The following is a 22,642-nucleotide window of genomic DNA, read 5'->3' as shown; positions in this document are numbered from 1 at the left end:
AATAAATGTCTCTGGTCAGGTGACAACCCTACCTTCAATTTAGTCATCAAAATCTACACACACAAAAAAAACAATAAGCAAGCAATATCATATAAAAAAATCTACAACAAAATATAAAAAAATAACATTTAAATACGATTAGTTACTAACATTAAAATAAAGTACCAAAATTTAAATTCAATTTTTTTGTGCATATAGTTAATACGATTTCGTCGTGTTTGTATATTGATATCACGAACAAATATGATCGATGCGATTTCAATTACCATTGCAAACAGTTAAGAAAAATCTTCAAATTAAAAAAAAAAAATCTTAATGTTAATTGGGTCGCACACAGTTTTTTAAAACCATAAGGTCTAATTATTTATATTGTGTTTGTTTCACTTCAGTTGGGGACATGAACGAGTTGATCTCTTGGACAATGAGAGGGATTACTTGTTCTCTTGGTTTCTCTGGTCAACCTAACTCTGACCCGAGGATATTGGCCACCAATGTCGTCGCTTTCTATCGTATGCACTTCGGTAAATCCTAAACAAATTGTCAATTTTTAAATACATCTTTAAACTATACTTCTCTTTAATTAGATCCCAAAATTAAAAAAGTAATCTCTTGAGGTTACCTTTCCAACCAAAAAAGAATCACACTTTTTTTCCAGTTGTTGAAACAACCAACAACCATCGCAAAATTAGTAACTTAAATCTCTTGAGGAAGACATAATTACGTGATTCGGTAATATGTCTATATTCACCAGAAAGTGTAGCTTCTTATCATTATATTGATTATGAAATTATAAGTTTAATATAAGTAACAGTAAGTAACTTTGATCTCTCAAAATTACCTAGCTCACTACCTCCTTAATGAACTCTCTGAAACCTCCAAAAACTCTCTTTGCTTTATATGATTAAAAGTATATATACATTTTAAAAACTAATCCTAAAAACAAAGGCTATATTTTAGTGCCAAAATCAATTCAGTTATAATGATTAAAAACAGTTATGATAACACCACTTTCAAACCTTCTCACTTGTGTTATTTATGATTCTGAGTCACAGGCCACTTCTCATCCTCCTGCAAAACTTCATCATTCACGAAGCTACATACTTTACAATCTTCAACCATAGAAAACCATAGAAATGAGAGATTATTTATTCTTCGATATTTACTTTCAATTGTACTGTTCCAAAACAGTTGGATTTTCATGAAGAAATTTGATAAGCCATGTGTGAGAGCAACAATTACTGCTTCTTTAAAGCCATTTTGCTAGATGAAAATAACATGTATAATAGAGATATAAAAAAAACCAAGAAACATTCTTTTACTTTTAAAAAAGGAGAGATATTCAATAAATAAATTAGTTACATTTAACTTTAACAGCAACTCAGAGTTTTATAACAAATTAGCACATTACTTTTACTTGACCAAGCTTTGCAACTTCTTCTACTACTATTTCACCAGCTGTCATATTTGTTCATGAACAGTTCTGATAACAGTCTCAGGATAAAGCACAATGTTAATTTGTGTCGAACACAACTCTAATGAGGATTCTAAATTATTCTAAAAATTTAAATTGCAAAAGTTGATTCAAAAGACAAACTGGAATCAAGGGATGAAACAGCTATCATTATTGTATCATGAATCTCCTATTGCATTTTAAAAAGTCTATCCAAAACGTAAATTTACATTCTCCAATATATTTTCTGTTACAATGAGAGATACAAGATATAATAGTGGGAGACCACAAAATAAATGTCAAACATTAAACATGGAAGACCAAGGGGAACGCACTACATCCACGTTCATTTAAACTAAGATTATGCCTGAGAATAATTTCAATTAATTTTTAATTTTTTTATTAGTAGAAATATTTTTTTAACAAATAAATTTAAACAAAAAAATCTCATTAATATATATTTGGCCCAACTTTTACTTATATGAAAAATTAATACTTACTATGTTTATTATATATTTACATATTTACGTCTCAATTTTTTTTTGATAACGGTCTTAATTTCTACACTTATGAATTTGACTATATATTATATTTAATAATATAGTATTCAATGTTACTAAACAGTTAATTTTATTTATAGTATATTAATTATAATATTTAGTAAATATCATGTATTTATTAAATGAAAATTTCTTTTAATGTATTAAACCGTTATTATTTTGCTATTTTTAAATTAACTAGGTGATAAAAAAATGATGTAAAATATAATATATATATATATATATATATATATATATATATATATATATATATATATATATGTTAAAGTAATATTAACCATTTTATAAATATATGCACGTACTATTTTACTTCTTAATTTTATACTTAATAATTTGACTACATATTATATTGATAAATATAGTATTTAATGCTATTAGGCCATCAATTTTACTATAATATATTAAAAAGGTATATACTAAACATAGTATATTTAATAAATTTAAATAAAAATATTATTAAAAACTAATACCTATATATATATATATATATATATATATATATATATATACACACACACAAATTTATTGGAATATACATTAAAAATTTATAGGGAACATTTATTTCACGAATTATTTAGTTATTCTTGAAAATACTAAGATCGGAAAAATGTATCTCATGTTTGTTATTAGGTCATAAAAAATAATCAATAGATATATTTTATTCCTACGAAAGACATAATCGCATGTTCTATTAATATTTAGTTCCAATAGAAGAGATTGGGAAAATTATTCCCATCGGACATGAATACATCTTCACTAGTAAAAGTTTATATATATCCTCTTACTAACCACTCATCCACTACTCTCTCATTATTCCTTCATGATACCTGCTTAAATTTTTTTCAATCTCGCAAATTTCATGCCTTCCCAATTAATGTTCTCATAATTTCCCTATTAGTTTTTCATTCCTAAATTTTATGATATTTTTTCTTTTTCCTCCAATGTTCCTTTCTAATAGGTAATTCTTGTTTCTCTTTCAATTATCATAATCATCAAACATATGTTCTAATCATTCATATGAATATAAAAAGTAATCTCAACCAATTTTACCAGTTGACCAAATACATTTTTTAATAATATTCGGGAATAACATTCTCATATTATATTCCCAGGAAAAAATATTTTTGAAAATTATCCGTGAAACAAGTACTTCTTAGAAAATTTTCAAAATTATCTTTTGTTGATGAACATTAAATATAGAGAAAACAAATACTATTAACTTTAAATTTAACATTAAATATTTAAAAACAAATATATTTGCAGGATAGCGAATTAAAAAAATTAGAATATATTTTTTGAATTCTTAAAATCTTTTATTTAAATAATTAATAAAAAAATTAAAATAGTGAAGTAGTCTATAGCAAATTGCACTGGTACAAATTAAAGATAAAGGGATAATTTAGTTTTTAGGTAAATAATACAATTAATTGCAATTAATAAATTTAATGAAATAAACTTAGCTCTTAATTACTAATTTTTTATGGTAGTTCTTGATTATTGATTAAGTGGAAATTACTTGTTAGTTCTAATATGTAATTTACTAAATTATTATCACAGTGAATTTTTTAATAATGTATATTAATGAAATTAAATTATGAATTTACAAGTATGAAAAAGTATATATTTAAAAAGTATTTGAAAATTAAGTGATTTAATTTGTGTGTGTTTTTATTTTCTAATCAGATTAACTTTGGTAACTTTTTTTATTAAGTAATTGTTGAATGATTTTGTTTTTAAAGCATGTATGTGATATCTATGAGTATTTATAAATTAATAATGAATAATTAAATATAAATTAATATATAAAATATCCCATCATTCAAAACTTTTATCCTCCAAAATTTTAAAAATCATCATAACTAATTAAATAATTAATATATTTTATTTGAATAATTATTCATTTAAAAATTAAAATAAAAGAAAGATAGTCTGCAACAAACTTTGTAAATCCAATTAGAGGTAATCCAACTATTTCACTCCTTAGAAATTAAGTGTATAATTAATCAGTTTAATTAAACAAAAATACTTCCTAATTTGTATTTGAATCGTCATTAATTTCTATATTTGATTTATAATTTTCCAATTAACTATTCTGATTATCAATATGAATAATAATGTTTAATAATATATATTAGTAAAAAAATATTTTTTTTATTCACAGAAAGTAAACAACAAGAAATCTAGCAATACTTACATACTAATCAACCAATTGAACTAAATTCCTTTAGTTAGTAAATAAATTATGTTTACAAGTATTTGCAAATACATATCAAATGTGAGAAAAATATGTATATATTTTTTTTGTACATGAGAATTAGAAAGAAAACAAAACAGACAAACAAATAAAACTAAACTCTAATATGAACAACTCTCATTTTAGAATCATTCTTGTTAAGCCAATTTGCGCTTATGTATATTTGATAGGATTTTCAACTAATGTTTCTGTTATTGTACTGGCAATTAGTTGTGCTGATTATGCTAACAATGTAAAAGTTATTTTCATATCAAAATTAAAAATAAGAAACTTAAATTAACGAATAAATTTATTTCATAATTTTACAATTTATTTAATTCAGTAGATGTAGTAATGAAGTTTTAAACCTTATTGATATAATTTTAAATCTTAGAATATGAAATAAAACTCTTAAAATTAATATATCTATGAAATTATTGAAAGGATTTCTATATTTCATAATTTTTTTCTAAAATTCTATTTAAGATTTTAATTTTCTATATACATTATCCGTATATATTAATTTATGAAATTAATTATTTAAATTTCTAGAGTAGCTTTATTTTTGCTATACCATTTATTAGTGTTTAATCATTACTATAAATAAATTTGTGAATCCAATATCAAATGAAATAACTAATTTTTATAATCCAAATATTACATTATTTCTTCCTTATTTTTTTTATAAATTAATAGTAAAAAAATAATAAATAGAAACAAATTTTTCTCATAATAATAATAATTAAGTGCCGAATTAATTTTTTTAATAATAATAAATGATAAACATATTATTGCTATAAATATTAAATAATTTCCAAATACATTTTTTTTTATTTTCCTCAAGACTATAATGCTTTAGAATCTCATTCCCAGTAAATTAGTTTAATTGAGAATGAAACATATTCAAGCATTGAACGTCATTTTTTATACATAATTTTTTTATGAGTACGATTTTTATGCTTAATTAGGGATTCGTGAAATGTTTTAATTCTTTATGGAAAAAATGAACAGTTTCAATTTTTGTTTTTTTCATTTAAAAATAATTGTCATAAATAATTGATGTATATTTTCATCCGGCCACTTGAACTCACATCGCCTTATTATCATCCCTAATAGCAATTTAATATAAATAATATCAAATCATATTTATAAAAATCATTAATATTTTATACAATATACACATTTAAAATTATCATATGATATATATATATATATATATATATATATATATATATATATATATATATATATATATATATATATCTCTACAATATGAAAAATCAAATTTTTTAAAAAAGTCATACTTAATGTTACCAATATTATTAAAATTTTTAATCCTTTTATTATAATAAATATTAAAATAAATACATTAAAAATTTACACATTAATAAAACATATATTTTCTTAAAAAATTAATATTACATATCAATTAAAATAATAATATATTTATACTACTTTCTAGTGCATTGCACATTTGCACTTATCTACGTACTAATAAGTTCAAAAAATAAATTAATTTCGTATTCCACTTGGACCTCATTCACTCACCGCAACAAAATAAATCTAATCAATTTTGTTTTAAAATTTAAATTTACATATTGTAGATTTTAAATTTATATTTTATATTTCAAAAAATTTATGTATATTAAATGTATAATTTAATTTTTGAAATTAATTTAAATCTCGTGCATTTTTTTTCTTGACAGTGAGATTCAAATCAATCATGTTATTATTTTGTTTTGATTTCTAATTAATGTCGGTTACAGAACACTCAGGGTCAAATCAATCATGAAACTAGGGTAAATACATATAATTTAATGCATATATATTTGTGATTGACAATGCTGATAGTGGCTTTGATTGGGGAATGGGGAGATGGGTAGGAGAAGATTAAGAAATTAAAGTAAAAATACATTGATCTTTCATGATAATAAATGCCCAAATTACCTGTTACACGGCTGGCATAGTCATTTACAAAATGGGGAAAAAGGATGAAATTAACATCCAATGGGAAAAAAAAAAAAAAAAAGAGGACTAACTTTTAGAAGGATTTTCATGGGCATGGCAAAGGATTAGCCAATATATAATAATTACGATCCGTTAAGTTAAGACTACATTATTATATTATAATTAACCTTTTGAGGATGGCAGCAGTTACTCTGCAATCTTCATACCACAAGTAAAAGCAAGGAGTTTTAAGGTTGGAGTCATTTTCTTTAGTTTTCCTTCCTCAAATTAATCGCCACATTCAAATAACAAATGAGCTGAAATGTAGTGATTGGTTTCTTATTTCATTATAGTATAATAGACACACACAAAAACTAACTTCCTCAACGAAATTAAGCACTTTGACTTTGATCAGAAGGATCTTATTATGCCAAATACCAAGACTGATTCAACCATCACGATGAATCGAACAACTTCTAAGCATTCTTCATAGTCAGGTGACGATTGAATCTTTATTCTTCACTATGTTTATGGGGTATCAGTTTAGCCTTTTTTCTTTATTTGTCCTCAATTTCTATAAGCTCACTTTCCTCTATATAATTTGAATCTTCTTCCTCTTATTGCAGCCTGAAAAAATAGACCAGCACAAATAAAATTACATTTCATAATTGTGATTTCAAAGTCCATTAAAGTTTACCTTAATAATCTTCTTTTCTTTTTGGGTAAATTTGTTGCTTTGTTAGTTGGAGATCCCGTCCTAGAAGTTTTAACATTCTCTGAATTTTCTTCTTCTTTGACCTGTAATTTATTAAATTATACAAATAAGTATGTGTTAGCAACTTTATTATTTTTTAATAATATAAATTGTTTTCAAAGTCACTACGTTAACCACGGTCTTTACAATTTTATTTTGCTTGTGAAACTTTGTCTTCCACTACTTTCAAAGTAAGTTCTCATTTTTACTTAAAAGATATGAGTAGATCCTATGATTTTTGAAAGTTGTGGAGGTAGAGTGCAATCATCTTTATTTTCCTATATATATAAAAAATCAATTAAAACTATATATATGTATATATATATATATATATATATATATATATATATATATATATATATATATATATATATATATATATATATTTTGAGAAATCTCACATTTTTTACTTAGTTTACGGAATCGTCTCAAAAGTATTTTTCTATCATAAAAGTGATTATAATATTGTAACTTATGTTATCTCATTCAATGGTTATAAGAAATGATAACACTAAATACTTTTCTTTCAATAAAGTGATTTTGTTTCACAATCTATATTCTCACACACTCTCTTCATGTGTGTTTTCTCCATTAATTTTCTTTCCTACCTATTTATAGGAAATAAGTTTTATCGAATAAAATACAATCTTTCACTTTACATTTAAATCACCTAAACCTCACTAATATGTATTTGTTTAGAAAATAAGGTAAGTTCACTCATATTTACTTGTGCTAATTGTTCAACAACATCAAACAAAACAAATATGGTTGATTAATTTGTAGAATCTCTTACAGCAACTTCAGAAAGTTTTTTAATTTCCTTTAAAAATATGCAATTTTGTTTAATTAAAATAACTCACCAACCCAATTATTTTCATAAAAAAAGAAAAAGATGAATAAGAAAACACAGAAAACGAAAAAGGAAAACAAACAGTAAAAAGAACTCATCACAATTCTCTCAAACTATCAAAGTCACTCATAATCACAATCACCATTTTTGCTCCATATACACCCATGATATAAAGGCTACAACCTTTGAAAAAATATCACCAACAATAAAAGAGATCGAAGAGGTCAATTTTAAAATTATTGAATTTATTTTTTGATAATGCTGTTATCTTATTAGAAAAACTTTTTATTTTATATGATAAAATAAATAATTAGAGAAAAATGATTGATCATAATGGTAACTATTAGATAAAAATATATAAATTTCATTCAAAGAAATTTGAAAAAAAAAAAACTAAATTTTATCTTAGAGAGTGAATGAAAAAATTGGTAAATTTGTGTTTTTGACTTGTATTTATTCCCTCGTAGAATCTGAATAAATAAAATAAAATACCCGTGTGAGCAATTCATTGTATTAGAAGAAAAAAACGAAAAAAAAAAACATGTATATATATATATATATATATATATATATATATATATATATATATGTAACATTGAAAATAAATTAAAAAGAAAAAAAAATGTACCTTACAATAAAAATATCAATGAATTTGTGTTTCTTACTTATTTATCCATCCATAGAAACTGATTAAATAGGATAAAAGAAAAGGTTATTCTCTCCTCAAGATGGAAAAAGAAGTATGAAATATTGCCATATGGTTGGCAATGAGGACGAAGAAGAGAAGGAAGAAGCTTAAAAAGGGAAGAGAGAGAAAGATAGAGTATGGTGTAAAATTTCATTTGAAATCTGAATGTATAGAAATAATGAAAAAAGAGTACAGAAGAACTAATTGAAAAGTACATAAAAATTGATTACCTCAAAATTGTAAAAATCTTAATTGAATAAGTTTTGTGATATTGAATTAACACTTTTAATTTTTTTTTTAAAAAGTAGAATAAAATATAATGATATTCAATTATGTTTTTTTATAATTTAAAAAATTCTTTTGACATTAAAAAATATATGAATGTTGATGAATTTTGATAGATTTCAACTTTTTAGTATAAAATATCTATCAAATAATTTAATTCAAAAAAGAGTTTTTTTAAACTCTTTTTTTTAATATTGATTATCATATTTTTTTCTCCATCACACATACCATCTTCTTTATTCAATACCCAACACAAACATGAAATCTACTTAATTGAAAGAAATATTGAACAACTGCAAAAAAAATAATATTTTTTAAGATGTGTATGTTATATATGTTTCTCTTATTCTTTTGGAACAAAAAATGTTAAATATATTCATCCTCTTTATATGTTTCTGTTTGTTTTTTAAATCAAATTAATGTTTATCTCATGTGCCAAGGCTAATCATGTTTTTCTTTTTAGTGACCATGCTTATCACTTTCTTGATGTAATATTTTTGTGATTGTCACTCTTAATTTTGTCATTCCCATAATTCGATAACTCTCCTATAAATTTTTCACCCTCATCACTCCCTTCTAGTAAATGCTTATTATTGAATCTCATTTAAACATGTTTTTAGATTTATCATGAAATAATTATAGTGATTAAAAAAAATCAAATAACCAATATATAATTTTAAATTTGTTGTTCATATCCAAAAATGAGAATGAAAATATGCAATTTCAAGAAGAATTAGTATAGAAGGGCCTAAAGCTAAAATCAAAATTAATTGTTAGATCAAAATTAAGTGTCACAAAATTTATTATCTAAATTTACATGAGCATTAAATATACATTAAAAATTTTATTGTTATATATAGCAACATAAATTACTTTATAACATAATTGACCTATTAGTTTATTTGGTTAGAGGATCATTCTAAGTCTTTGATTCATGCATCGGCTAGTAATTTTAAATATTAATTCATGAAACATATTTTTGAATTCTTTTTTTTAAAATCATTTGGGTCTGTGGCCAATTTCGTAAGCTTAATATGAATTGACCAATCCATATTAACTTTACTAAAGGATAAAAATATAATTTTGTTATTTTGTGTGAGCCGTCATATTTATCTTAGAATTCATACAAAAATATATTTGAAATCAGCCACCGAAAAATCAAACATGCTCTAACTTGGGCCTTTTGATAAAAAAATACAATCCTTTAAGAAAAACACAACCTTCCATATTTTTCATAAATTATATATATATATATATATATATATATATATATATATATATATATACACTTCATTTATTAAGTTTGGAAATCTCTCACATTTTTTTATTATTTCAGGCTAAGACGGACTGGTGAATAAAAAAAGCTTGTTTTGTAGTATTGCAGTTTATAACTAACATGGGAAGAAACTTGTTGGATTTGTTGTCCATCAAAAAATGGAGGTGCTCTTGGCATCTGGCGCCAACAATGGCTTCTGTTCTGGCATTAATTTTGATTGTGAATCTATTCTTCACATCTTTCATTTATTTTAATCATCTAGCTCAGAAATCTTGCGACCGTGTCATTGGAGAACCCACAATTGATTCGAAGCATCAGTTTTCACCTGACTTGCATTTGCATGGGGTCGTTGTTCATCGTGGTGCACCATGGAAAGCAGAGATTGGTCAATGGCTTGCGAGTTGTGATGTTGTTACCAAGGAAGTCAACATTACTGAGGTGGCAAACCATACCTTTTCCTTTATATATATATATATATATATATATATATATATATATATATATATATATTCTTGTTGTCTGTTTGAGTTGTTGATTTTAATTAATGCTTATTTCTTTTTTTTTTTTGAACTTGTTGGTTTTGCACCAGATATTTGTTTGACATTGACTAATGTGAGCAACTCATTGATCTTAATCATTGATGAGAAAATCAATAACTCTCAATAACAAATTATGAATAGGCTGAAATATCAAAAATATTTTTTTTTTCGTCAACTATCTAAATTATTTACTTCATTTTTACTCACTTTAGAAAGGCTAAATCCTAATTTATATGGCATATCTTATAAACAGATATTAGGTGGCAATAGCTGCAAAAATGAGTGCAGTGGCCAGGGCGTTTGCAATCGAGAATTGGGACAGTGTCGCTGTTTCCATGGCTATGCTGGTCAGTTTAGTTGCTCTTCTTTTATTCCGTGCGGATTATGGATCAATTTTTTTAAACAGTCCATAATTAGGTCATATTTTTGGGCCCGCTTCGCCTAACTTGCATTCTATGCGGGTTTGGCCAGCGGGTTGCTAATTAGGTTTGATTTTCTCTTTTTTTACTTTAAACTTTTCTTTCAAAATAACAGATAAAGAAATATATTAGATAAGATAAAGATTTAAAGATAAAAATAAAATATTTAAATTAAAAGATGATAAAGATAAAAAAAGATAAGATAAGATAAATAAAAGATAATAGAAATAAAAGATTAAGATAAAAAAGATAAGTGATAACATGCTAAAAAAATTTCTTTTGATATTTTTTCGATCTTTTTCTCTTTTAATCTATCATTTACATATGTCATAAATAACAAAAATATCAATTCTTATCCTTTATGCCAAAAATAATTGTTAAATAAATATTTTTAAAGATATTTTAATATATTTTTATTATAGAAAATAACTCATATGGAGAAGGCTCAAGCTACTTCAAATATGAAATCATTTGTTGTTGGAGATGTTTAAATTTCATATTTTAGATTTATTGCTTGAATTTTCTTTTATTAAGACATTATTTATTTTATTGATGTAATTGACTAATTATTGAGATTTTATTTACATTTGTATTGAACTTAATTTCATTGTATTGTATGTTTATTAAAATTGAAATTCTTTTAAAATTAGATCCGCGGACCAGTCCGTTTGACCCGTGGGGTCCGGGGGGCGGGGACCGACCAATTTATTTGGTCCGTGTAAGAAGCGGGGCGGACTGACCCGGTCCGTTGCTAATGCGGGCTTATGCGAGCGGACCTTACGCGGGGTGGGCCGGCCCGCTTACCCACGTTGTAGTTGAACTACTACAAAATTCTTAATGCTTAGTTAAAGTAGAATATAAATTTTTAACGGTTATAGCTTTCTCACATTCCTAATTAACTTTCTTAATATATATATAGTGATTGTTGTTATTCTTGAGCTTACTGTCTTTCTTAATTTGGTGACTGGTAAATCTAACAAAATCAGCAGCTGAAGGATCAAGTCATTGTTCTTAAATGGTGTAGAATTGTTGATTGTCAGATTCAAAGTTTTTACAAACTGTTTTGGAAGCTGAACACTTAAGTCAAATATATGTCCCTCCAGCAATGATTCTACCCCCGAATGGCTGAGACATCTACTTACTCCATGAAAGATTTTTTTTTTTTTTTAACTTGTTCCACTTAGTAAGTTTTTATAGACATATTGAATTTCATTAATCTAACAGTAATCATTTGATATTTTATCGATCAATTTTATTTTAAGGTATAATATACACTTTTCAAAATAAAATTAAATGTTGACTATAAAATTATAAAGTTACATTTTATCTAAAATTATATGTGTATTATCATTCACAATTACATTTGTGAATTTTGATCACCGAATACGTGGATTAGCAGGCGCGGGTTGTTACCGTTTAAAGGGAAGGTTTTGTTGCCTATATGAGTATTTCTACCCTACGATGGTTCTACTTAACTTGAGTATGATTGGTTATAGTAGAGATAACTGTGTTCTATAAGAAAAATAAAAGATATATGAATTTTGTATTTTATAAAAACTAATGAAGGGAGTAAGTTTCTAAAACTTACATTACATTGGAAGTGTCTGTCTTCAACCTGGTGTAATGGATTGCTTATTACAATACCATTTAATGGTCTCAGGTTTGAGACAAGATAGTCTCTTCACAACCAAAACATTAATTGGAAGTTATTGTTCATTTAAATAATTTCACTGCTCAAATGTCAAGTTTATCTCAGTTCTCCACAATCTTATTGAAGACTTAAGAAAATCATCCAACATATTAACTCTTATTTTTGCCAGTCAGTGTCTTCCTCATTTTGATGATTGCACCAAAGAATATTTATTTTATTATCTGGAATGCAAAAGCATAATAATAATAATAATAATTTTGGGGAAATAATTACTGATGTAACAGGAGATGGATGCACTGAGCAATTACAATTGGAATGCAACTATCAAGGTTCCCCAGAAGCTCCATTTGGGAAATGGGTTCCCTCCATATGCCCTGCCACTTGTGACAAAACAAGAGCCATGTGCTTCTGTGGAGAAGGCACAAAATATCCAAATCGACCATTGCCAATGTCATGTGGCTTTCAACTTAAGTAAGTAGGATTCAAACTCCTACCATTGACTTTAATTTACAAATCTTCTCTCTATGTACCAATACCCTTTATGTCATATAATTCTTTGCAATGCTCATCTGTTTCAGTGCATCTTCTGAGCCTGATGGTCCCATGGAGGTGGATTGGACAAAATTAGACCAAGATGTGTTCACAACCAATGGTAACAAATCAGGTTGGTGCAATGTGGACCCTGATGAAGCATATACTGGCAAGGTGCAATTCAAAGGCGTATGTGAATGCCAGTATGATGGTCTAGGGGGTTGGTTTTGTGAAGTGTCTGTGCAATCTACTTGCATTAATCAGTGCTCTGGACATGGCCATTGTCGTGGTGGATTTTGTCAGGTGATTCTTTTGTTTATTAAATTATTTACACGGCAGCTACCTTTGGTGTCTACATTTTCACTTTGTCAACCACTTATTATTTTCAAGTTTCTCATCATTAACAGAGAGTATTATAAATGAGATCACTCTCATTGTCTCACATTTTGTGCCATATACATTCTATTTGCTTACATCCAATTTAAGTAAATAAACAAACTGAATCTGATGTCTTTTTCAGTGTGACAATGGCTGGTATGGAGTAGATTGTAGCACTCCTTCTGTCATGTCTTCTGTATGGGAATGGCCTAATTGGCTTCGCCCTGCTCAGATTGATGTTGCTGACAATCAGCATTTTGATGAAAAAGTTATTAATGCTAAGGCTGTGGTGGCTAAGAAAAGGCCTCTTATATATGTTTATGATTTGCCTCCAGTGTTTAACAGCCTGCTCCTTGAGGTAAGGATGATCATGATATGAAAGTCACTCTTGGTTATATCCTAAAAGCAATCTGGAGATTTTTTTTCCGTTTTAATTCTCTTTTTCCTTTTCTTTTTGGCTGTTATAGGGGCGCCATTTTAAGCAAAACTGTGTAAATAGATTATATGATGTCTATAATGCAACAATATGGACAGATGAACTTTATGGTGCCCAGGTACTTCGTGAATTTGAGATAAAAACATAATATTTCAGTTGATCAAATTTAAAATGGTTGGCGATGATATATTTGTCCTCCGGTGTTGCTTGTCAGCAGATAGCACTTTATGAGAGTATCTTAGCTAGTCCTCATCGAACTCTGAATGGTGACGAGGCAGATTTTTTCTTTGTTCCAGTTCTTGATTCATGTCTCATAGATCGTGCTGATCATGCTCCTCATTTGAGTACGCAGGTATATTTTCATCAACTGTCACTTCTGTTTACCAGAATCTATAGGTTATATATTACTACATCGGATTTGGATCCTGCATCCTGTAGGTTGTAAAGTACATAATGGTAATCCTAGATGAGAAATCTACCATTTGTTATAGAGGTGCTTGAATATTATACAAATTGAAACTATTAATTTTTTTCATTTATTGTTTTCAATTTCACAATTTACTTTGTAAACATTTCAGTCTACACTTTAAAGAATAATAATCCTACTGAATGTGGCATGTATGTATAAGCCAAACTGCATAAGTGTTCATTCATGGCTATGCAAGTTTTCATGTTGGTCGGGCTTTTAGAGCTTTCAAAATCTGAGCATCTGTGCTTATTTGGATCATAGTATAGTCTCTATTCCATCATCAATGTTAAGATGTGGATGAATTTGGTTCAGACTGATGTACAAGATTAGTAATACTAAAATGAAATATACATGTATGTAATCTTTGTTTTCCTCTATTAGGAGCTTCATCTTATACTCTAAAGGATGGAAGAAAAATAAAAGTACCTTCAGTTATGGTTCACTAATTCTTACTATCAGCAATGCTTAATTATACTTTGTTATGGGTTGATATATTTGTTATGCTTATAATTTCCATTATTTACCACTACTTTTTTTTATATTTTCTTGCGTTAACATTCAGAACCATGAGGGTTTGAGGAGCTTTTTGACTCTGGACTTTTATAAGAATGCTTATAATCACATCGTTGAGCAATATCCTTATTGGAACTGCTCATCAGGAAGGGACCACATCTGGGTATGTGTAACAGTTTGTTTTCCCCAAATTGCATTTAGTTTAAGGAAGTAAAGCTAAACAGTATTTAGTGGTGAGAAGCATGTGCTAATGATGTGACTTTTGTATGTGAATTGTGAAGGCAGTTTTTTTCATGGGATGAAGGTGCTTGCTATGCCCCTAAGGAGATATGGAGCAGCATGATGTTAGTTCACTGGGGAAACACAAACACAAAGCATTACCATTCAACTACAGCCTATTGTCCTGACAACTGGGATGGTATTCCTTCTGATAGAAGAGGTTTTCATCCATGTTTTGACCCTGAAAAAGATCTTGTGATTCCTGCTTGGAAAGTGACTCATGTTCATGTGTTATCGTCAAAACTTTGGGCTTGGTAAAATTTGCTAAGAAAAAAAAGAAGACTTATTACTAGTTAAGTTTATGAAATTAAACAATGCAAACATGTTATTATTTGTTGTCAGGCCCCTTGAGAAGCGGAAGACGCTGTTCTACTTCAATGGGAATTTAGGACCAGCTTACCCTTATGGAAGAAATGAATGGTAAGTGTACAATTCAACTGTTTTAGGATTTTTTAGAAGATAGCTAAGCTATTTAGTAAACGAACTAATTTAGACCTTGAAATTGTTTTGGTATCACTTTAGGGAGTGTTTAAATATGCGTTGTATGCAGTTGGTACACGTTCCAAAGCATTGTTTTGTGAGAAACAAGAATTTCTTGCTTTTGGTTGAACGTTGGTTTGAGGAGTCCAGAATGGAAAAACAAACATGCTATTAGCCCTTAGATTTAACAAAATTAAAAACAAAATCCTGAAACTGTAATCCATTCATCTAGTTCCTTAAATTTAGTCACTTACTATCATTTTGATCCTTGAATATTTGTTAATATTATTACTTAAGTCACACGTTGTACGTGACTTTGAACTAAAATAAGTGATAGATAACAGTTTTGGGGGCTTTTTTGAATTTTGTTGATTCTAGGGACTGACTAAAGTCATAGCAATAGTAACAATTTCGGGTACTAAATTGAACATTTACTCGGTAGCTATTAGTATTGTATGGTGCAAATTGTGTGATCACAGCATGTTCATGTTGCCTATACTTGGTAAACTTGACATCTTGTTGTTTTGTCTGAAATTTAATTTCTCATCTCACTTTTGATTTTAACAAACATGGTTAAATAGATTGTTTTTGTTGGTAAGCATTACCTGCTTCTAGCTAGGACCTATTTGTAATTTTGTGGAAGACCAAGTTTGAAGATATTGGAAATGATGCATGCAGGTATAGCATGGGTATCAGACAGAAGCTTGCAGAAGAGTTTGGATCAAAGCCAAACAAGGAAGGAAAACTTGGGAAACAGCGTGCCAAAGACGTCGTTGTGACCGCAGAGCGTTCTGAAAACTATGAAGTGGAACTAGCAAGTTCTGTTTTCTGCGGAGTTTTGCCTGGAGATGGTTGGAGTGGACGCATGGAAGACAGTGTTTTGCAAGGATGCATTCCTGTGATCATTCAGGTAGTAAATTAATTATGATCTTCTATTTTCAAATGAATCACTTAAAAATTAATCATGTCAAGCTTGTCATTAATTTCAACTTGCTTTTCTCCATTTTATTTTCGTGTTTTGTAGGATGGGATTTTCCTACCATACGAAAATGTACTCAACTATGACAGCTTTGCTGTTAGAATACCTGAAGATGAAATTCCAAACTTGATAAAGATTCTTCGGGTACTTGTTTTCTACATAACGTTTTTTTGGTATATGTTAGTGTCAATAGTTATTTGGAAATTTTCAAGTAGGTTTTTAAACTTTTTTTTTGTCCTTAATCATGCAATTTTTTATTGAGTCCCTAAGATTTTTAAAATCACCATAAATTGTCATTTTTTAGCATTTTTAAGCCAGACTTACTTTTTTAGTTTAGGAGCCAGCTGCTTGAAAATTCTAAAATAGTTTAGGGACCATCTGATTAATTTAATCTTAATACAAATTAAATTAAGATATTTCACATGTAATTGTTATCCTAGACAAGATTGGTTGAGTGTGGTTAGTGGTTTGCTGCTTCCTTTAGGGAATCAATGATACAGAAATCAAATTCAAGCTCGCAAATGTTCAGAAAATCTGGCAAAGATTTTTGTATCGTGATTCAGTTTTGCTTGAAGCTGAAAGACAAAAAACTGCTTTTGGACATGTTAACGATTGGGCTGTTGAATTCTTAAAATTGATTGAGGATGATGTCTTCACCACTTTTATACAGGTTCTTTTACTTTCTTTGTCACAACTATAATATATTTAGCGCAATATATTGTTGTATATTAATATGTGTTTTACCTTTTGATCCTTTTATTATTTCATTAAATAAGGTTTTGCATTACAAGTTGCATAATGACCCTTGGAGGAGGCACCAAGTTGGCCTTAAGAAAAAGTTTGGATTACCTGATCAGTGTCTGCTAAGTAGTTCCAAATGATGAGCTTGATTACTGTGAAGATTATTGTTTGGAGGAAAACATGGCCAGAAGCTCCCCTTTCTTTCATGTGTAGAACTTGGTGCACAAATGATTCTTTATTCAATATATATATATATATATATATATGCATACGAAGTGCGTTAACAAACAAATTATTAAGCGATTTAGGATTATTATGATCCTTACTTACGTTTACATGATATATATAATTAAATATTATTAATATTTTCTCATAAATTGTTAGATTTAAATGTGTTATATAAATATTAGTTGCGACCATGAATAGATGGTAATCCAAATGTTAAAAGAAATTTAGTTCATTTGATTGAACAAAATGTATAAATTATTATTTGTAAACTTTCTCATCTTTGATTTCAGGAATAAAAAAATAATAGTTGAAAACTATCTAATCGCTTCCAATATTTTCCAGGCTATTGTACCAAAGAAATTAAAAGATTTAGTTTGTTTTATTTTAATAGAGAAAATCATAAACTTCTTTTCCCTTGTTCACCTTTTTGTTTCCTTGATACCATTGGAATTCTGGATATTTGATAGAAAATTAATATAGATTATAAATTCATAGTCATTTAATGAATAATTATCATATATGATAAATTATATTAAAAAAATAATTGATAGTGTATATAATTATTAAATTTTTTAATTTTTAATGCGAAAGTAAAGAGGAAAATTTGTAACCTGTCAAAATTTCAAATTATGTTATATTTGATAGATTTAGCTGAAAAATTAATTGGAAGTTGAAAAGTTAGAAAAAAATTAGTTGATAACTAATAGATAAAAGTTTTATGTTAACTTATTAAATCATAAGTATTCGATAAAATTAGTTGTTAAAATAATTAAAAAATATAAAATAACATAAATGACATATTTAAAAAGGATAACAAGAAAATTGAATAAATATTTTAAGAATAAAAAAAGAATAATATATATAAAAAAAATTAAAAATTAAAAATTAGTGATTTAAAAAACACCACTTAAAGTAACCTTTTAAAAGAAGGTTAGAAGTTAAAAAGCTTATTTATTGAATAATTAAATAAACTTTTCCACCAGTAAAAAAGTTAACAACTAGTTAAGATGACTTGTCAAAGATAACCTTAGATGGATATATAATGACTTTTTTTTCTTATAATGCAAAACATTCAATAAAATCTTGTGTAATTTCTCGCAACCTGACTTGTCAAAAAGATAACCTTAGATGAATATATAATGACTTGTGTAATTTCTCGCAACCTGACTTGTCAAAAAGATAACCTTAGATGAATATATAATGACTTTTTTCTTATAATGCAAAACATTCAATAAAATCTTGTGTAATTTCTCGCAACCTAATGCATGAGTGTTAATACATATTGGTGTTCCCCTTTTATCATCTAGATTAAATGTATGTCATTATGCTCCTTTGCTTTCTAAGATTACTGGCCTGATTCAGGGATGAAGCAAGAAGTCTTTATCTTATGCAGGTAAGTTAGAGTTGATCAGAGCAGTTATTCAAGGAATTGTGAATTTTTGGATGGAGATTTTTCCTTTGCCGCAATTTGTTCTGGACCAGATCAACGCTTCGTGCCGTAATTTTTTGTGGGGCAAAGCGAATATTGGCAAAAACAAGCCCTTGGTTGCTTGATCAGTAGTTTGTTCTCCGAAAAAAGAAGGGGGTTTATGCATTTTTAATCTCAAGGACTGGAACCTTGCACTTCTTTCCCGTATCTTGTGAGACTTTCATTGTAAGAAAGATTCTCTATGGGTTCGGTGTGTTCACCATTACTATTTCAGAGGGAGGGATGTGTGGAATTACAATATTTCTTCATCAGATTCAGTTTTGATAAAGAAAATTATTCAAATAAGGGACTTTATTATCTCCAAAGAGCTAAGTACAGAAGAGGCCAAAAAGAGGATTCAATCTTGGAGCACCAATGAACAATTGCTTGTTGGCAAAGTCTATGAATACATTAGAGGTGTCAAGCCTACTCTTAGTTGGTGTTCTATTATATGGAACCCAGCAATCTTCCCTAAGATGTCTTTCATTTTGTGGCATGCTAAAAGGAACCGACTGCTTACTCTTGACAAAGTTAATTTTTTGAACAAGGGTTCTCTCTGTCCTTTGTGTTCAAAAGAGGCTGAGTCAAATGCTCATTTATTCTTTTATTTCAGGAAATCTTTCCAAGTTTAGGCTCACATTCGTGATTTGGCTCCTTTCTGCAAGCGTTTCACTTCTTTATAGCACATTACTGACTCTTTAATTAGGGACATATCCACATCAGGTGTTCAAGGAAAATTACGTTGTCTGGCTATAATAATTACAGTCTACTGCATCTGGCTGTTTAGGAACAAGCTGATTTTTAAAGATTATCAATTTTCTGTAATAGAGGTTATTAGCAAGATTAAGTTTCTTATGTATAGACAAGTGCACCTGTTGCATTTGTTTTAGCATCTTGATATAGGTCTTCTTGTATTATGGAGACTTTTGATTTTCTTTAACTGCGGGGTATGCCCCGTTTATTATTGTATCATTTTGGGTTTAATATAATTTACATTTTTTCCAAAAAAAAAATACATATTTGATAATTGTCATTATCTCTGACTCCTTCTTTTGTCGCTTTATGTTTCAAATAAAATGTATTAAAAAAATAAATTCAATATATTTTTTTAGAAGAAATAAATTCAATACGAATAGGAGCGATTTCATAAATAAATATTTAATATAAACTACTCCTCTGATGATAATTTTTCCTTACTTCAACCTTTTACCATTGGTGAATTAAAAAATGTTTTTTATTTCATATGGACACTAATAAAATCACCTAAACCCGATGGCCTCAACCCTGCATTTTTCAACAACAAAAAATCTGGGATTTGTGTGGTCATGAAATTGTTTTGGCAGTAACTACAAGGGTTCAAAATGATGTTTTCCCCCCTCAAATAAACCAAACAACTATTGACCTAATTCCCAAAATCAGTAACCCCAAAACTATGAAAGATGTTAGACCTATTTTCCTCTGCAATGTCCTTTACAAGATTGTTTCAAAAACCCTAGCCGACCGTCTTAAACCACTCCTTCAAAAATGCATCTCGCTGGAACAATCAGTCTTTGTTAAGGATAGATCCATTTTGGATAATGTCCTTATTGCATTAGAACTCATTCACCATATGAAGTGCAAAAGGAAATGAAAGATTGGGGAAATGGCCTTAAAAGTTGACATTAGTAAAGCTTTTGATAGAGTCCAATGGAGTTATTGAGGGTGATGTCTAAAATGATATTTCATGATAAATGGATAGGATGAATGAAAATGTGTCTGCAAACAGTGAATTATTTTATAAGGATTAACATCTCTTGGGAGAGAACTTAGATAGGATGACTCACTGTCACCTTACTTGTTCATTCTTTATTGAGGGACTTATTTCTTTATTAAAATATGCTGAGAGAAAAGTAGAGATTCATGGTGTTAAGGTGTGTTCAGGGGTTCCTATCCTCTCACACCTATTATTTGCTAACGAATGTTTTTCATTTTGCAAGATAGTACACAAGGAAACAAATTGTCTTAACACCATCTTAGACAAATATGGACGAGCATCTAGTCAAGTAATCAACTTGGACAAATCAGAGGTCTTTTTTAGTACCAACACCAATCAATCTTTGAGACAGTGGACCATGATCTCTCTGGGTGTATCATCAACAATTGGAACATGCAACTAGGTCGAGCTCCCATCTATCATTGGAAGGAAGAAGAAATAAGTCTTTGGCTTCCTAAAAGACAGAATTTGGAAGTGCATCAACCACTGGTTAGACAAGCATTTATCCAGGGCTGAGAAGGAGATATTAATCAAATCTTGTGCATAATTTATCCCCTCCTATTGTATTAGTGTCCACCTTTTGCCCTCATCATTGGAAGATGACATCCAAAAAATGATGAATTCTTTCTGGTGGGGATCAAAAGGCACCTCTTCAAGGGGATAAACTGGCTTAGCTGGGAGAAACTGACAATGAGGAAGGAGCAAGGTGATTGGTCCCTCATCTAGGATTTACGAGTTCCACCAAAGATAAAGCATTTCATTTGGCGAATTCTGCGAAATTGTCTTTCTACTAGACAAAGATTGCAAACCAAAGGTGTGTCTTGTCCTAGCTTATGTGTTTTTGTTCTGATAATCTCGAAAATGCATGGCATCTTTTATTTGGTTGTGCACAAGCAAAAGCCATGTGGGAAGTAGCTGGACTTTGGACTATGATAGAACCTCATTTCCAGTATGTTGAGTGTACTAATGAACTAATTTTTTGAATTCTTGGTTCTGCAACTATGGAGATAAAACCTTTTTTGCTATGACTCTATGGAGCATTTGGAGGTGCAAGAATGATAAGCTTTGGGAAGGGATTGAAACACAACCTCAAATATCTTTCTCCTTGACCATGCAATATCTCAATGACTGGACTCATGCGCGGCCTTCGAAGAACCAACACCATAACCATCCACAACTGCAACATATCCATCGACGCGGCTTTGTTTCAACAACAAAACTGTCATGGAATGGGTGCTTGTATCTGGGACCATCATGGCAGATTTATCACATGCAGCAATGACAAGGTATATATTCAACTGGAATCTCGAGTCCTAGGGAAGCTGAAGCTGAAGGTTTAGTTCAGGCGCTCCAATGGGTTCAACGTTTACATTTGAGTAACATAAACTTTGAAGTGGACTGCAAAAATGTGGTAGACTTTGTACTCAACAGAAAAAGGCAGCTCTAAATTTCATTTTCTTATCTCCAAATGCAAGAATCTTATAAGTTTCATTCCAAACTTAAAGGTAAGTTTTGTACGGAGGCAAGCAAATCAAGTCACTCACTCTTTGTTAAAGACTTCTAGGTTGTATGTTAAGATTCATGAATTTGAGCAAATTCCTAATTATATTGTGGTTCTCTTATGAAATGAAATAATAAGTTTGCTTTGTTCAAAAAGAAAAAGATGATGTGCACTGCACGTGTATTTAAAATTTAGGCAAATTAAATAAAATGCAAAGTAAAAAAATATTTGAAA

At 28.5% G+C, this 22,642-nt stretch overlaps 1 protein-coding gene and 1 long non-coding RNA gene across 6 annotated transcripts; one reads left to right on the top strand and one right to left on the bottom strand.

Annotated features, from left to right (window-relative positions):
• The first annotated feature begins 6,379 nt into the window (after nt 1-6,379).
• LOC100775594 (uncharacterized) lies at nt 6,380-17,821 on the top strand. 4 transcript variants are annotated; one of them, XM_041014046.1, is made up of 15 exons: nt 6,380-6,687; nt 10,104-10,481; nt 10,836-10,929; nt 12,937-13,123; nt 13,231-13,486; nt 13,704-13,919; nt 14,029-14,115; nt 14,212-14,349; nt 15,029-15,142; nt 15,265-15,512; nt 15,601-15,678; nt 16,417-16,648; nt 16,763-16,861; nt 17,182-17,387; nt 17,494-17,821. In XM_041014046.1, the coding sequence occupies exons 2-14, from the start codon at nt 10,164-10,166 to the stop codon at nt 17,347-17,349; spliced, it is 2,235 nt and encodes a 744-aa protein (XP_040869980.1). In that variant the 5' UTR covers nt 6,380-6,687; nt 10,104-10,163; the 3' UTR covers nt 17,350-17,387; nt 17,494-17,821. The 4 variants fall into 4 exon arrangements, with proteins under 4 accessions (XP_040869980.1, XP_040869979.1, XP_040869978.1 ...); XM_041014045.1 differs by having other exon boundaries at nt 6,382-6,687; nt 10,144-10,481; nt 17,202-17,387; XM_041014044.1 differs by having other exon boundaries at nt 6,382-6,687; nt 17,202-17,387.
• On the bottom strand, nt 6,682-9,023 carry LOC121174598 (uncharacterized). 2 transcript variants are annotated; one of them, XR_005890753.1, is made up of 3 exons: nt 8,423-9,023; nt 6,888-6,988; nt 6,682-6,817 (listed from the first exon to the last, which is right to left on the bottom strand). It is a non-coding gene; the product is annotated as an uncharacterized lncRNA (long non-coding RNA). The 2 variants fall into 2 exon arrangements; XR_005890754.1 differs by having other exon boundaries at nt 8,460-9,023.
• Nucleotides 17,822-22,642: the final 4,821 nt, after the last annotated feature.

Source organism: Glycine max, chromosome 3 (assembly GCF_000004515.6).
Source record: "Glycine max cultivar Williams 82 chromosome 3, Glycine_max_v4.0, whole genome shotgun sequence".
Classification (NCBI taxonomy): domain Eukaryota; kingdom Viridiplantae; phylum Streptophyta; class Magnoliopsida; order Fabales; family Fabaceae; genus Glycine; species Glycine max.
This window is presented reverse-complemented; position numbering and strand designations above follow the sequence as displayed.

Bases quoted from the DNA above. Each gene is read 5' to 3' on its own strand.
- LOC100775594 (XM_041014045.1), top strand. From the start codon at position 10,164: ATGGGAAGAAACTTGTTGGATTTGTTGTCCATCAAAAAATGGAGGTGC. The intron at 13,124-13,230 runs GTAAGTAGGATT...CATCTGTTTCAG, and splicing joins TCATGTGGCTTTCAACTTAA to TGCATCTTCTGAGCCTGATG. The intron at 15,679-16,416 runs GTAAGTGTACAA...TGATGCATGCAG, and splicing joins CCTTATGGAAGAAATGAATG to GTATAGCATGGGTATCAGAC.